The sequence below is a fragment of the Haliotis rubra genome, unplaced genomic scaffold, assembly GCF_003918875.1.
Source record: "Haliotis rubra isolate DU_JTF1 unplaced genomic scaffold, ASM391887v1 Scf506, whole genome shotgun sequence".
Lineage (NCBI taxonomy): Eukaryota > Metazoa > Mollusca > Gastropoda > Lepetellida > Haliotidae > Haliotis > Haliotis rubra.
In genome coordinates, this window is record NW_025767198.1 from 500,828 (window position 1) to 517,732 (window position 16,905).

Sequence of the window (16,905 nt, forward strand, 5' to 3'; positions counted from 1 at the left end):
GGTGGTGAGTTCAGTCTGTGACATACTCACCCGAGACAGAATTGTGAAGGGTATTCTCTGACGATTGACATGCGGCTATCAAACACCTGGCAGAATGGGACCTACTTCATCACATTGCTACAATACCAAGTTGAGATAAAAACTAAGATTTGACATTTGAGTGTTAGCAGCACGATGGACACTTCATCTCGTAATGGCCAGTGTGCGGTGTTTACAAGGATTTGATAGCCTGTAATGTCTGTGAATGATGATGATCAAACACCCCCAGATGGATATGTTGACTAATTAACGGACCATTCATCAGCAAACACTGGTCGGGGTATTTACTTGATTAAGGCGAGGATTTTTTCGACTTTAATGGTCAGATGAGCTGAAATGCGTGTGACGGCTTAATATTGCCATATCATGGTAGCTGCCTTCAATTATGTATCCCAACATGTGGGCACATAGTACTTGATGTATAATCACTGGATATATGAACGAAGTGCGTGCTGTAGAGTGGAGGATTCTGATGTTGCCTGGAACTAGCTATAGTCTCTGAATGAAGTACTCACATCCAAGACTATCCAAGGACAACGGCATAAATAGCATGTTATGTTCACGACCAGAAGCAGTGTTGGCTATGATAACTAGAATCTTTGAAGGCAAAATGCCACGTTTGGAGTGGGAAACAGTTTAGGTTGTATGTTTTAATTAGTGTAGGCTGTAAGGTAGGAATCAGTGTTGGCTGTATGGTTTTAAGCAGTGTAGGCTGTATGGTGGGAAACAGGTTAGGTTGTATGTTTTTAATTAGTGAAGGCTATAAAGTGGCAATCAGTGTAGGCTATATGGGGGGAATCAGTGTGGGCTATATGGAGGGAATCAGTGTAGGCTATGAGGGGGAATCAGTGTAGGCTGTGCGTTTTTAATCAGTGTAGGCTGTATGTTGGGAATCATTGTAGGCGGGTAGGAATCAGTGTAGGCTGCTTGTGAGAATCAGTGTAGGCTGTATGTTTTAATCAGTGTAGGCTATATGGTGGGAATCAGAGTAGGCTGTATGGTGGAAATCAGTGTAGTGGGAATGAGTGTATGTATAGTGAGTGAAAGGCTGTATAGTGAGAATGTGTAGGCTGTATAGTGAGAATCAGTGTATCTGTATAGTGAGTGTAGGCTGTATAGTGAGTGAGAATCAGTGTATAGGCTAAATGGTGGGAATCAGTGTAGGCTGTATATGGTGGGAATCAGTGTAGGCTGTATGGTGAGAATCAGTGTAGACTGTATAGTGAGAATCAGTGTAGGCTGTATAGTGAGAATCAGTGTAGGCTGTATAGTGATGAGTCAGTGTAGGCTGTATAGTGAGAATCAGTGTAGGCTGTATAGTGAGAATCAGTGTAGGCTGTATAGTGAGAATCAGTGTAGACTGTATAGTGAGAATCAGTGTAGGTGGTATGATAGGATCAGTATAGGCTGTATAGTGAGAATGAGTGTAGGCTGTATAGTGAGAATCAGTGTAGGTGGTATGATGGGAATCAGTGTAGGCTGTATAGTGAGAACCAGTGTAGACTGTAAAGTGAGAATCAGTGTAGGTGATATGATGGGAATCAGTGTAGGCTGTATAGTGGGAATGAGTGTAGGCTGTATAGTGAGAATGAGTGTAGGCTGTATAGTGAGAATGAGTGTAGGCTGTATAGTGAGAATGAGTGTAGACTGTATAGTGAGAATCAGTGTAGGCTGTATAGTGACAATCAGTGTAGGTGGTATGATGGGAATCAGTATAGGCTGTATGGTGAGAATCAGTGTAGACTGTATAGTGAGAATCAGTGTAGACTGTATAGTGAGAATCAGTGTAGGCTGTATAGTGATAGTCAGTGTAGGCTGTATTGAGAATCAGTGTAGACTGTATAGTGAGAATCAGTGTAGGCTGTATAGTGAGAATCAGTGTAGACTGTATAGTGAGAATCAGTGTAGGTGGTATGATAGGATCAGTATAGGCTGTACAGTGAGAATGAGTGTAGGCTGTATAGTGAGAATCAGTGTAGGTGGTATGATGGGAATCAGTATATAGGGCTGTATAGTGAGAAGACCAGTGTATGAGCAATGAAAGGCAGTGTAGGAGATGGAATGATGAGGAATCAGTGAAGGCTGTATGGTGGAATGAGTGTAGGCTGTATAGTGAGAATGAGTGTAGGGCTGTATGGTGAGAATGAGTGTAGGCTGTATGGTGACAATTGGTGTAGGCTGTATGGTGAGAGAATCAGTGTAAGCTGTATAGTGACAATCAGTGTAGGTGGTATGATGTGGAATCAGTATAGGCTGTATAGTGAGAATCAGTGTAGACTGTATAGTGAGAATCAGTGTAGGCTGTATGAGTGAGGAGTCAGTATAGGCTGTATGGGTGAGAATCAGTGTAGGCTGTATAGTGAGAATGAGTGTAGACTGTATAGTGAGAATCAGTGTAGGCTGTATGGAGAATCAGTGTAGGCTGTATGGTGAGAATCAGTGTAGGCTGTATGTATAGTGAGAATCAGTGTAGGCTGTATAGTAAGGTGAGAATCAGTGTAGACTGTATGAGTGAGAATCAGTGTAGGAGGTATATGGTGAGAATCAGTGTAGACTGTATGAGAATCAGAAGGAATGAGGAGTATAGTGAGAATCAGTGTAGACTGTATGAGTGAGAATCAGTGTAGTAGGAACTGTATAGTGAGAATCAGTGTAGGCTGTATAGTGAGAATCAGTATAGACTGTATAGTGAGAATCAGTGTAGATAGTGAGAATGAGTGAGGGAATCAGTGTAGGTGTATGGTGAGAATCAGTGTAGGCTGTATAGTGAGAATCAGTGTAGACTGTATAGTGAGAATCAGTGTAGACTGTATAGTGAGAATCAGTGTAGGCTGTATAGTGAGAATCAGTGTAGACTGTATAGTGAGAATCAGTGTAGACTGTATAGTGAGAATCAGTGTAGGTGGTATAGTGAGAATCAGTGTAGGCTGTATAGTGAGAATCAGTGTAGACTGTATAGTGAGAATCAGTGTAGGCTGTATAGTGAGAATCAGTGTAGGCTGTATAGTGTAGTGTAGGCTGTATAGTGAGAATCAGTGTAGGCTGTATAGTGAGAATCAGTGTAGGCTGTATAGTGAGAATCAGTGTAGGCTGTATAGTGAGAATCAGTGTAGGAGAATGTATAGTGAGATGGGGAATCAGGTGTGGGCTGTATAGTGAGAATCAGTGTAGACTGTATAGTGAGAATCAGTGTAGGCTGTATAGTGGGAATCAGTATAGGCTGTATAGTGAGAATCAGTGTAGGTGTATGATGGGAATCAGTGTAGGCTGTATAGTGAGAATCAGTGTAGGTGAGTATAGTGTAGGTGGTATGAAATCAGTGTAGTGAGAATCTGTATAGTGAGAATCAGTGTAGGCTGTATAGTGAGAATCAGTGTAGGCTGTATATAGGCTGTAGTGAGAATCAGTGTAGACTGTATAGTGAGAATCAGTGTAGGCTGTATAGTGAGAATCAGTGTAGGTGGTATGGTATGATGGGAATCAGTATAGGCTGTATGGTGAGAATCAGTGTAGGCTGTATAGTGAGAATCAGTGTAGGTGGTATGATGTATAGGCTGTATGGTGAGAATCAGTGTAGACTGTATAGTGACAATCAGTGTAGACTGTATAGTGAGAATCAGCGTAGGCTGTATAGTGATAGTCAGTGTAGGCTGTATTGAGAATCAGTGTAGACTGTATAGTGAGAATCAGTGTAGGCTGTATAGTAAGAATGAGTGTAGACTGTATAGTAAGAATGAGTGTAGACTGTATAGTGAGAATCAGTGTAGGCTGTATAGTGATAGTCAGTGTAGGCTGTATTGAGAATCAGTGTAGACTGTATAGTGAGAATCAGCGTAGGCTGTATAATGATAGTCAGTGTAGGCTGTATTGAGAATCAGTGTAGACTGTATAGTGAGAATCAGTGTAGGCTGTATAGTGAGAATCAGTGTAGACTGTATAGTGAGAATCAGTGTAGACTGTATAGTGAGAATCAGTGTAGGCTGTATAGTGTTAGTCAGTGTAGGCTGTATTGAGAATCAGTGTAGACTGTATAGTGAGAATCAGTGTAGGCTGTATAGTAAGAATGAGTGTAGGCTGTATAGTGAGATTCAGTGTAGACTGTATAGTGAGAATCAGTGTAGACTGTATAGTGAGAATCAGTGTAGGCTGTATAGTGATAGTCAGTGTAGGCTGTATTGAGAATCAGTGTAGACTGTATAGTAAGAATGAGTGTAGACTGTATAGTGAGAATCAGTGTAGGTGGTATGATGGGAACAGTATAGGCTGTATAGTGAGAATGAGTGTAGGCTGTATAGTGAGAATCAATGTAGACTGTATAGTGAGAATCAGTGTAGGCTGTATAGTGATAATCAGTGTAGGCTGTATAGTGAGAATCAGTGTAGGTGATATGATGGGAATCAGTATAGGCTGTATAGTGAAAATGAGTGTAGGCTGTATAGTGAGAATCAATGTAGGCTGTACAGTGAAAATCAGTGTAGGTGGTATGATTGGAATCAGTATAGGCTGTATAGTGAGAATCAGTGTAGACTGTATAGTGAGAATCAGTGTAGGTGATATGGTGAGAATTAGTGTAGACTGTATAGTGAGAATGAGTGTAGGCTGTATAGTGAGAATGAGTGTAGGCTGTGTAGTGAGAATCAGTGTAGGTGATATGGTGAGAATCAGTATAGGCTGTATAGTAAGAATGAGTGTTGGCTGTATAGTGAGAATGAGTGTAGGCTGTATAGTGAGAATCAGTGTAGGTGGTATGATGGAAATCAGTATAGGCTGTATAGTGAGAATCAGTGTAGGTGATATGGTGAGAATCAGTATAGGCTGTATAGTAAGAATGAGTGTTGGCTGTATAGTGAGAATGAGTGTAGGCTGTATAGTGAGAATCAGTGTAGGTGGTATGATGGAAATCAGTATAGGCTGTATAGTGAGAATCAGTGTAGACTGTATAGTGAGAATCAGTGTAGGCTGTATAGTGAGAATCAGTGTAGACTGTATAGTGACAATCAGTGTAGGTGGTATGATGGGAATCAGTGTAGGCTGTATAGTGAGAATCAGTATAGGCTGTATAGTGAGAATCAGTGTAGACTGTATAGTGAGAATCAGTGTAGCTGTATAGTGAGAATCAGTGTAGGCTGTATAGAGTGAGAGTCAGTGTAGACTGTATGAGTGGGAATCATTATAGGCTGTATAGTAATAATCAGGCTGTATGAGAGCTGTATTGTGATAATGAGAATCAGTGTAGGCTGTATTAGTGAGGAATCAGTGTAGACTGTATTGTGAGAAATCAGTATAGGCTGTATAGTGAGAATCAGTGTAGACTGTATATGAGTGAGAATCAGTATAGGCTGTATGGTGAGAATCAGTGTAGACTGTATGAGTGAGAATCAGTGTAGACTGTATGAGTGAGAAATCAGTGTAGGCTGTATAGTGAGAATCAGTGTAGGCTGTAGTGAGAATCAGTGTAATCAGTGTATTGTGAGAATCAGTGTAGACTGTATAGTGAGAATCAGTGTAGACTGTATAGTGAGAATCAGTGTAGGTATAGGACAGGGGAATCAGTATAGGCTGTATAGTGAGAATCTGTAGACTGTATAGTGAGAATCAGAGGCTGTAAGAATCAGTGTGTAGTGAGAATCTGTATAGTGAGAATCAGTGTAGACTGTAATGAGAATCAGTGTAGACTGTATGAGTGAGAATCAGTGTAAGGTGATATGACGGAGAATCAGTATAGGCTGTATAGTGAGAATCAGTGTAGACTGTATAGTGAGAATCAGTGTAGGCTGTATGAGTGAGAATCAGTGTAGGCTGTATATGAGAATCAGTGTAGAGCTGTATTGTGAGAATCAGGTGTAGGCTGTATAGTGAGAATCGAGTGTGAACTGTATAGTGAGAATCAGTGTAGACTGTATAGTGAGGAATCAGTGTGGAGTGTATGACGAGAATCAGTATAGGCTGTATAGTGAGAATCAGTGTAGACTGTATAGTGAGAATCAGTGTAGACTGTATAGTGAGAATCAGTGTAGAAGGCTGTATAGTGAGAATCAGTGTAGGTGAGAATGAGTGTAGACTGTATGAGTGAGAATCAGTGTAGACTGTAGGTGAGAATGTGTAGGCTGTATAGTGAGAATCAGTGTAAGCTGTATAGTGAGAATCAGTGTGAACTGTATGAGTGAGAATCAGTGTAGACTGTATGGTGAGAATCAGTGTAGGCTGTATAGTGGTGAATCAGTGTAGACTGTATAGTGAGAATCAGTGTAGAATATATGTGAGAATCAGTGTAGGCTGTATGAGTGAGAATCAGTGTAGACTGTATGAGAATCAGTGGAGGCTGTATAGTGAGAATCAGTGTAGGCTGTATGACAGTGTATAGTGAGAATCAGTGTAGACTGTATAGTGAGAATCAGTGTAGGGCTGTATAGTGATGAGTCAGTGTAGGCTGTATTGAGAATCAGTGTAGACTGTATAGTAAGAATGAGTGTAGACTGTATAGTGAGAATCAGTGTAGGTGGTATGATGGGAACAGTATAGGCTGTATAGTGAGAATGAGTGTAGGCTGTATAGTGAGAATCAATGTAGACTGTATAGTGAGAATCAGTGTAGTCTGTATAGTGAGAATCAGTGTAGGCTGTATAGTGAGAATCAGTGTAGGTGTATGATGAGAATCAGTATAGGCTGTATAGTGAAAATGAGTGTAGGCTGTATAGTGAGAATCAGTGTGAAGGCTGTACAGTGAAAAGAATCAGTGTGGGTGGTATGATTGGAATCAGGTATAGGCTGTATAGTGAGAATCAGTGAGTATAAGTGAGAATCAGTGTATGGTGAGTGGTGAGTGTAGACTGTATAGTGAGAATCAGTGTAGGTGATATGGTGAGGGAATCAGTATGGGCTGTATAGTGAGAATGAGTGTTGGCTGTAGTGAGTGTAGGCTGTATAGTGAGAATCAGTGAATGATGGAGTGTAGGCTGTATGAGTGAGAATCAGTGTAGGTGATATGATGGGAATCAGTATAGGCTGTATGTAAGTAGAATGGTTGTTGGCTGTATAATTGTGAGAATGAGTGTAGGCTGTATGGTGAGAATCAATGAGTGGAAATCAGTATAGGCTGTATAGTGAGAATCAGTGTAGACTGTAGTGAGGCTGTATGAGTGAGAATCAGTGTAGACTGTATGAGTGAGAATCAGTGTAGGTGGTATGATGGGAGATCAGTATAGGCTGTATAGTGAGGAATCAGTATAGGCTGTATGGTGAGAATCAAGGTGTAGAGCTGTATGAGTGAGAATCAGTGTAGACTGTATAGTGAGAATCAGTGTAAGACTGTATAGTGTGAGAATCAGTGTAAGGCTGTATGGTGTGAGAATCAGTGTGGGCTGTATAGTGAGAATGTATGTGTAGGTGATATGTTGAGTCGAGTGTAGGCTGTATTGAGAAGTCAGTGTAGACTGTATGGTGAGAATCAGTGTAGGCTGTAGACTGTATGGTGAGATTCAGTGTAGACTAGCTGTATAGTGAGAATGAGTGTAGGCTGTATGAGTGAGAATCAGTGTAGGCTGTATATGGTGAGAATCAGTGTAGGTGGTATGATGGTGAAGAATGATGTGAATCAGTGTAGTCTGTATAGGTGATAATCAGTATAGGCTGTATAGTGGAATGAGTGTAGGTGTACAGTAAATCTGGTGATGGTAATCAGTGTAGTATAGAGAATCAGTGTAGAATCAGTGTAGGTGATGGTGATGGTGAGAATCAGTATAGGCTGTATAGTAAGAATGAGTGTTGGCTGTATAGTGAGAATGAGTGTAGGCTGTATAGTGAGAATCAGTGTAGGTGGTATGATGGAAATCAGTATAGGCTGTATAGTGAGAATCAGTGTAGACTGTATAGTGAGAATCAGTGTAGGCTGTATAGTGAGAATCAGTGTAGACTGTATAGTGACAATCAGTGTAGGTGGTATGATGGGAATCAGTGTAGGCTGTATAGTGAGAATCAGTATAGGCTGTATAGTGAGAATCAGTGTAGACTGTATAGTGAGAATCAGTGTAGCTGTATAGTGAGAATCAGTGTAGACTGTATAGTGAGAATCAGTGTAGACTGTATAGTGAGAATCATTATAGGCTGTATAGTAATAATCAGTGTAGGCTGTATTGAGAATCAGTGTTCACTGTATTGTGAGAATCGGGGTAGGCTGTATTGTGAGAATCAGTGTAGACTGTATAGTGAGAATCAGTGTAGACTGTATAGTGAGAATCAGTGTAGGCTGTATAGTGAGAATCAGTATAGGCTGTATGGTGAGAATCAGTGTAGACTGTATAGTGAGAATCAGTGTAGGCTGTATAGTGAGAATCAGTGTAGGCTGTATTGAGAATCAGTGTAGACTGTATTGTGAGAATCGGGGTAGGCTGTATAGTGAGAATCAGTGTAGACTGTATAGTGAGAATCAGTGTAGACTGTATAGTGAGAATCAGTGTAGGTGATATGACGGGAATCAGTATAGGCTGTATAGTGAGAATCAGTGTAGACTGTATAGTGAGAATCAGTGTAGGTGGTATGATGGGTATCAGTTTTGGCTATATGGTGGGAATCAGGTTGGTGGTTATATGACTGGAAGCAGTGTACAGTATGTGTGACTGGAATCAGAATGTGGATTCTATGACGACAATTAGTTTGTGGGTTATTTGGCTAGATTCAGTGTGTTTACTATATGGCTGGAATCAGTTTGTAGGTTATATGAAAGGACTCCCTGCGTGAGCGTAAGACTTTAAGCCGTACTGGGGTCGTTTTACACTGAGCCAGCGCGAAGTATATATGGCAGGTTGCAGAACTTAAAAGAAGTGTGGAGATAATGTGACTTGAATCAAGGAAGGACAGACATACAGACGTACACAGGGCATGCCTACCCATGTCCATGTTGGTAAAGGTCCCTCACGTTGTGCAGTTCTACCTGCTTGTCTGTACGAAGTTATTTGAGAACAACCAGTATCCTTTTAGAACATTAGAGAATGTGGGTATGCCCTTTATGGGTTGCGTGGGATATCAACAACACTGAGAGAACTGACAGTTAACGGTACATACAAAACTTTCAAAGACGTAATTGAACGTTATTCTCCAGATGGCGCTGTAATCCATGTTGACCCCCGACCTTGACCGGTGAGAACATACCACCCTTCACATTATCCATAATGGCAGGGTTTAACCCCCTGAACCACACAGCCACATTCTATGTGAGAATATTAATATTCTTTAGGCTGAAACCCTTTAGGGGCTGAGACCACAGTCGGACACATCGAGGAACAAAAAGATTTGTCAGATAATTCAATTTTGCACGTGTCAGACCTGTCTTATGAAGTGGGATTGTCCAACAGCAAATTAATTATTCCTTAAATGACCACGTCTTTCTCCCAGTTCACAGAGTGGTCAGTCGCTGGAAGCAGTGGTCAGACTGGGCATCGCATAGAGTGCATGGCACTGGGATATGAGGGAACGACTCCCTGAGGGGGACAGCATGCATATTAATCTTGCTATTTGGTTGGGGGGATTTCCCCCAAATCTCCACAAACTACGGGGTGTTTTATTGAAGATAAAGGATCATTCCCCAGATTAAGAAATGCTAAAGGCATCATGAAGCATTTGGATTGTTTGAAGATGCGCATAATTACCTCTATTCTCGTGTCTCAAGGACGGTTGATTTAATGTGCGTGTCGAAACCTTTAGTGTAATCCGGCTTCATAAATCGCAATGATATGTTGCTCTGAATGTTGAACGACTGTACTCTGTCGGTATTTGATAACTTCTAAATCTGGGTAATCCCTGTTGTAGAAATATTTTATGATTCGCCTCTGACTGAGCAGGCATGTGACCACATGATCCATCTGTCAAACAACGTAGAACAAGGTCGGCCATCTTTATACCTGCGGACTGCTGTCAACATTTGTAGCGATCCTATACTTGTTAGTTGTTAAGTATGTTGGTGGGGTGGAACGTCTTGTACTTTTGAAGGCACATCGTACATTTTAATCAAATACTCATTAAAACAGTTCCATAAAAATATGAGATTCTACAAACGTGCATAAGGTTTGATGAATTATTTCAAGGATGACTTTGAATGAATTTCTTGACAAGGCAAAATGTGTAATACTAGGTAAAGCATCCTGTCTAGGGAAACTGTCCATCATTTAAAGGTCACATGCAACCAAAATATCAAACATAATTAAAACACAATTATCACTTATTCGTGACATATAATATACATTGCTGGTTATGAAAAAACATATAAACAAAATTATAAGCGTACAATCGCAAATCAAAAGTGCAATATTGTGTACTTCGGTTTACTTCCCAAGAAACGAAGCAGCCGGGACACCGAACCCAGTCAGAGCGGGTGGGTGTGCACTCAAGTGTAACGGCTGGTTCATTTGCAGATGCCCTCACGGGTCATTGTGTGTGTATATATAGAGATGTTGGGTTTTGTAAATACATGCTCATTTTTTGTGTATAACATTTTGCAATCAACAGACATCATAACATGTCATGTGTTCAAGTATCACACCTGCCTGTCTGTGTAATTACATAATGTGAGAGAGACCGAACTCGGGCCATAAATCAATGCGTTTTGTTTATGGTGTACAGCCTCATTGGTGTTAAGTTCAAATTGCATGTGGTCAGTGATAGCAGCTGTGTATTGAATATTGTCATTAGCAGACAGGCAGGCAGACACACAGGTGTCAATAAAACAAGACATTGAGTTTAGTCTGTGACAACGACATATCTATATCACAGTTGGAAATTCTGTCAACGCTAAATAATGGCATTGCTTTTAAGTATCGAACTGAGAAAGTGACTCGGTAAGAAGAACGTGTGGTGAAATAGACAAATGAAATTATATAAACAGTTAATTTACTGTCATAACATATAAAAAGCTCGCGCCTGTGAGATATCAACAAAACATTAGAAAAATAGCTCACACCAAAGCCCTCACCGAGTATTCACCGGACAACCGCTTCCAAGCTGTGCGAACCTACTTCACTGCGCACGTGCTATAAGCGCAGCCGAGCTATTGAAACCCGTTTTCCCCAGAAAAGTCTGGGGAAAATTAGTGAAACGTTTGAACTCCGATTTCGCGCGGTTTTTTTCATCGCAGGTTTTTTCAACTTTATAAGTTGAATTTGCATTTTTGACGATTTGTTTCGGTAAGTCCATACCGAAAGGTATCAGAATCTGCAAAGTTGTGTTTTACGTTGCATGTGACCTTAATGAAATGAGGGATCCATGCTGATATAAATGAACCATTCTATTCATATTTGATGATCGCCATATGCTGGTAATAAGGTACAGGATAGCACTAATACTGTGAATTTATAGTCTCTGTTGGTATCATAATAATGAATTGTGCTTACTAAACTCTCAAACGATATAACAACCTTGTTCCCACGATATATAACGCCTAAATTAACGCGAGGACAAACAGTCCAGTGAACTGATGAAATATGGAGAGTGGGATTGACTTCCTACATCAAAGACCGATGTACAGTGATGTGCAAACAAATGGTTATTGGAGAACAGTGAGGAGTATGTATCAACATTGTCTGTTTACAAGTCATTTACTTCTACACATGTTTTGGTGAGTGCGGGCGGCGCCGATCAGGGCCATGCATTGAGACGGGTCTCGAGGCGGGCTGGGCTGGCTTATGGTAAGTTACGACAAGGCGTTGACCTAAGTCTACATCCTGCACCAATGATGAAAAAAGCGTAATGGACATTAGAATCATTTATCAACAGAGGCGGACAAAGGCATGGACAGCCGCACATCGACCCTGGGCCACAAAGGGAGTACGACCATATGAGATCACCAATATTGATGGTCTCACACCAATCTGAATTGCTAATTAGACTTCAGGTAACTGCCGTCTCTGCGGGCAGCATCCACGGGTACCTGTCTACATCTTCATTGGATTTATTTGATGCCTGCCGACAAGCCGTTGTCAAATACGATATTCAGGCATCAATAAGTTTATTGGTCGTAATGGTCAAGACAATGACCTTACCGATGACTGCAGGGCTTTCAAGTGCCCGGCCCTAAGTGATCTCCCTTTGACGGGATATTAAGTCGTTACTAGCAGCAGTTCCAGGCACACGTTTGTAAGGAAATGATTGTATTTTATGTTGCATATCTCGGGGTTGATCTGAGAATGGCCTGGGTGCATGTGTTCTTGCCAATGCTTGATTAATCAGCCAGACTGGGATAATCATCAGCTCTAAGCTCAGCCTTCACTCGTCCCGAAGATATGATCATGTTCTATGTGATATTCTGTAACTGACACCCAGTAATTTGTTGTTGGTGCGCGCGCGTGTGTGTGGTGATCAAAGATTTCCAGATGTATATCAATCTCTTCAGTACAATAAATGCATCCTTAATTTTAAACAGATCGTCCAGTTATGCGTCTTGTGGCGACGACACATGACGGCTCTTCATCATTCCAAATAATTTCTTCAAAATGTAAAGTCGCAAATATCACCCGTTGATACTCACTATCCGAATCGCACGTTGATATTCACTAAGCAAACTGAACCAACCTCATGGTGATGTATGAAACATTAAGACGGATGATAAATTGCTTTTGGATATGAATATTCACATGCCCGGGGGTCAAATGTTATGGACATAATTCATAGAATGTGACACTTATATTTCACACTGAATATACAAGTATTCTTCCCTATTGCTAGGCACCCGTCGTCCAGATAACGGGGAGTCAGTCCTGCTCAGTGAACCAAGCCTCTGTCGTCACCGCTTCAATTACTGTACATACAACTGTACATGAGTCTCGAGAATGTCCAAGTCACGGTAATAGCATGTGTGGTAGCACAGCAAACAACGTCCATTAACTCTTGATCCCTTTACACCCCTGTTGGTGTAGGTCGCCACCATGGAGCACCAGCATGTATGTTCATGCTTTGTTATCAAACACTCATTTTATCTGTAAAGAAAAACACCCAGTTACGACTAAAGGGTACCCCCTCACTCTGTGTCTGTGTGCGCGTCTATTCATATATATATATGCATTCAAACACAGATACTCACAGATACACGTACATACACACATACATACACATACATACATACATACATACATACATGCATGCATGCACGCACGCACGCACGCACGCACGCACGCACGCACGCACGCACGCACACACACACACACACACACATACATACATACATACATACATACATGCATGCATGCATGCATGCATACATAAGTACGTGCGTACGGTTGTATGCATGTATATCATTAGGTTTAAGCGTACTGTCATCACGGATGTGTATATAGAATGTGAGACACAATGGTTGGCTAACTCCTGTGTCTGGAGGATACAGATCCAACTCTCTGGAGGACCTGCCAGCTTCCGACCCTCCACCACGTTCACTGTCACCAAGACTTCCACGTTCTTAATTTCCTGATAGAATCTCATAACTTTCGATGCCCAACTCTTATTAGAAAAGAGAGTGATATCAATGCCTTTCCCCTAATCCCCCCATAAGTGGTTTTCCGCCGTTATTAAAATATTATGCTTACACAAAGCCAGCTAACTATGACTGCAGTGTGGACGGTATTGATCCCCTTCTGTCAGTGACAATCAGCGACCTACCGACTTGGCCCTGCCTCTCGCGGGTTGTCAGCCCAGACAAACGCCACTGATATCAACTTCCGATCAAGGGATAATTAGAACTGTATTATTCTGTTATTTTAGTCAGGGAGGAAATTTTTTTCATCCTACTGCATTCACTGGGATGTACGAGAGAGTAAGCTGGACGGTCCATCAGACATTAGTGCTGGCAAGCAGGTTAAGACATTCATCCGACTTGCAAATATTTTGGCAGCAAAAGCCTACTAAACGTATGTCAAATATCTAGACCTCTGAAATATTGTCAGTGATATTTTCAGACGTAGCGAAATCTTGAGGTAACAGAGGGATCATGCAAAGATAAGGTTGAGGTAAGGTAGAGATACAGTAGAGGACACGCAGAATAATACAGTCGTGAAGATGATGTAATGTAGACGTAATGTAAAGGTAAGGTAATACACAGTGTCGATGTGATGTAATAAAGAGGTAACGTGGGGGTAATCTGGAGGTAATGCAATGTTGAGGTAATCTAGATGTGATGTAGAAAAAATGTAATGTGGAGATGGTAATGAAGAGGTAATGAAGAGGCAATGTATGGGTCATGTAGAGGTAATGCAGAATCGATGTAATGTGGAGGTAATGTGGAGGTAATGTAGCAGTAATGTGCAGGTAATGTGGAGGTAATGCAAAAGTGATGTAGCGGTAATGTGAAGGTAATGTGGAGGTAATGCGGAAGTGATGTAATGTGGAGGTAATGTAGCGGTAATGTGAAGGTAATGTGGAGGTAATGCAGAAGTGATGTAATGTGGAGATAATGTAGCGGTAATGTGGAGGTAATGTGGAGGTTATGTGGAGGTAATGTAGCGGTAATGTGAAGGTAATGTGGAGGTAATGCGGAAGTGATGTAATGTGGAGGTAATGTAGCGGTAATGTGGAGGTAATGTGGAGATAATGTAGCGGTAATGTGAAGGTAATGTAGAGGTAATGTGAAGGTAATGTGGAGATAATGTAGCGGTTATGTCGAGGTAATGTAGCAGTAATGTTGAGGTAATGCGGAAGTGATGTAATGTTGAGGTAATGTAGGTAATGTAGCGGTAATGTGGAGGTAATGTAGCGGTAATGGGAAGGTAATGTGGAGATAATGTGGAGGTAATGCAGAAGTGATGTAATGTAGAGGTAATGTGGAGGTAATGTAGCAGTAATGTAGCAGTAATGTGGAGGTAATGTAGCGATAATGGTAGGGTAATGTGGAGGTAATGTAGCGGTAATGTGAAGGCAATGTGGAGGTAATGTGGAGATAATGTAGCGGTAATGTGAAGGTAATGTGGAGGTAATGTGGAGATAATGTGAAGGTATTGTGGAGGTAATGTAGCGGTAATGTGAAGGTAATGTGAAGGTAATGTGGAGGTAATGTGAAGGTATTGTGGAGGTAATGTAGCGGTAATGTGAAGATAATGTGAAGGTAATGTGAAGATAATGTGAAGGTATTGTGGAGGTAATGTAGCGGTAATGTGAAGGTAATGTGGAGGTAATGTGAAGGTAATGTGAAGGTAATGTGAAGGTAATGTAGCGGTAATGTGAAGGTAATGTTGGGGTAATGTAGCGGTAATGTGGAGGTAATGTGGCGGTAATATGAAGGTAATGTGGAGGTAATGCAGAAGTGATGTAATGTGGAGGTAATGTAGCAGTAATGTGAAGATAATGTGAAGGTAATGTGGAGATAATGTGAAGGTATTGTGGAGGTAATGTAGCGGTAATGTGAAGGTAATGTGAAGGTAATGTGGAGGTAATGTGAAGGTAATGTGAAGGTAATGTGAAGGTAATGTAGCGGTAATGTGAAGGTAATGTGGGGGTAATGTAGCGGTAATGTGGAGGTAATGTGGCGGTAATATGAAGGTAATGTGGAGGTAATGCAGAAGTGATGTAATGTGGAAGAAATGTAGCGGTAATGTGGAGGTAATGTAGAGGTAATGTGAAGGTAATGGGAAGGTACTGTGGAGGTAATGTGGAGGTAATGTGAAGGTAATGTGGAGGTAATGCAGAAGTGATGTAATGTGCAGATAATGTAGCGGTAATGTGCAGATAATGTAGCGGTAATGTGGAGGTAATGTTGCAGTAATGTGGAGGTAATGTAGCGGTAATGTGAAGGTAATGTAGCGGTAATGTGAAGGTAATGTGGAGGTAATGTGGAGGTAATGTAGCGGTAATGTGGAGGTAATGTAGCGGTAATGTGAAGGTAATGTGGAGGTTATGCAGAAGTGATGTAATGTAGAGGTAATGTAGCAGTAATGTGAAGATAATGTGAAGGTAATGTGGAGATAATGTGAAGGTATTGTGGAGGTAATGTAGCGGTAATGTGAAGGTAATGTGGAGGTAATGTGAAGGTAATGTGCAGATAATGTAGCGGTAATGTGGAGGTAATGTAGCAGTAATGTGGAGGTAATGTAGCGGTAATGTGAAGGTAATGTGGAGGTAATGTGAAGGTAATGTGGAGGTAATGCAGAAGTGATGTAATGTGGAGGTAATGTGGAGGTAATGCGGAAGTGATGTAATGTAGTGGTATTGTGGAGGTAATGTAGCGGTTATGTGAAGGTAATGTGGAGGTAATGCGGAAGTGATGTAATGTGGAGGTAATGTAGCAGTAATGTAGCGGTAATGTGGAGGTAATGTAGCGGTAATGGTAGGGTAATATGGAGGTAATGTGGACGTAATGCAGAAGTGATGTAATGTGGAGGTAATGTGGAAGTGATGTAATGTGGAGATAATGTAGCGGTAATGTGAAGGTAATGTGAAGGTAATCTGGAGGTAATGTGAAGGTAATGTGGAGGTAATGTGAAGGTAATGTGGAGGTAATGTAGCAGTAATGTGGAGGTAATGTAGCAGTAATGTGGAGGTAATGTAGCAATAATGTAGCAGTAATGTGGAGGTAATGTAGAGGTAATGTGAAGGTAATGTGGAGGTAATGTGAAGGTAATGTGGAGGTAATGCAGAAGTGATGTAATGTAGAGGTAATGTAGCGGTAATGTGGAGGTAATGTGAAGGTAATGTGGAGGTAATGTGGAGGTAATGTGAAGGTAATGTGGAGGTAATGCAAAAGTGATGTAATGTAGAGGTAATGTAGCAGTAATGTGGAGGTAATGTGGAGGTAATGTTGAGGTAATGTGGAGGTAATGTGAAAGTAATGTGGAGGTAATGCAGAAGTGATGTAATGTAGAGGTAATTTAGAGTGAGTGAATTTAGTTTTTACGGTCT

At 41.1% G+C, this 16,905-nt stretch overlaps 1 protein-coding gene across 1 annotated transcript; it reads right to left on the bottom strand.

Moving 5' to 3' along the window:
* Window positions 1–9,430: 9,430 nt before the first annotated feature.
* LOC124292045 lies at window positions 9,431–14,889 on the bottom strand (the record flags this gene model as incomplete). Its single annotated transcript, XM_046729118.1, is given in 4 exon segments — window positions 9,431–9,515; window positions 14,321–14,337; window positions 14,340–14,442; window positions 14,810–14,889. Coding segments are annotated over 4 exon segments (285 nt in total), but the record flags the coding sequence as incomplete, so codon positions are not given.
* Between the last annotated feature and the right edge of the window lie 2,016 nt (window positions 14,890–16,905).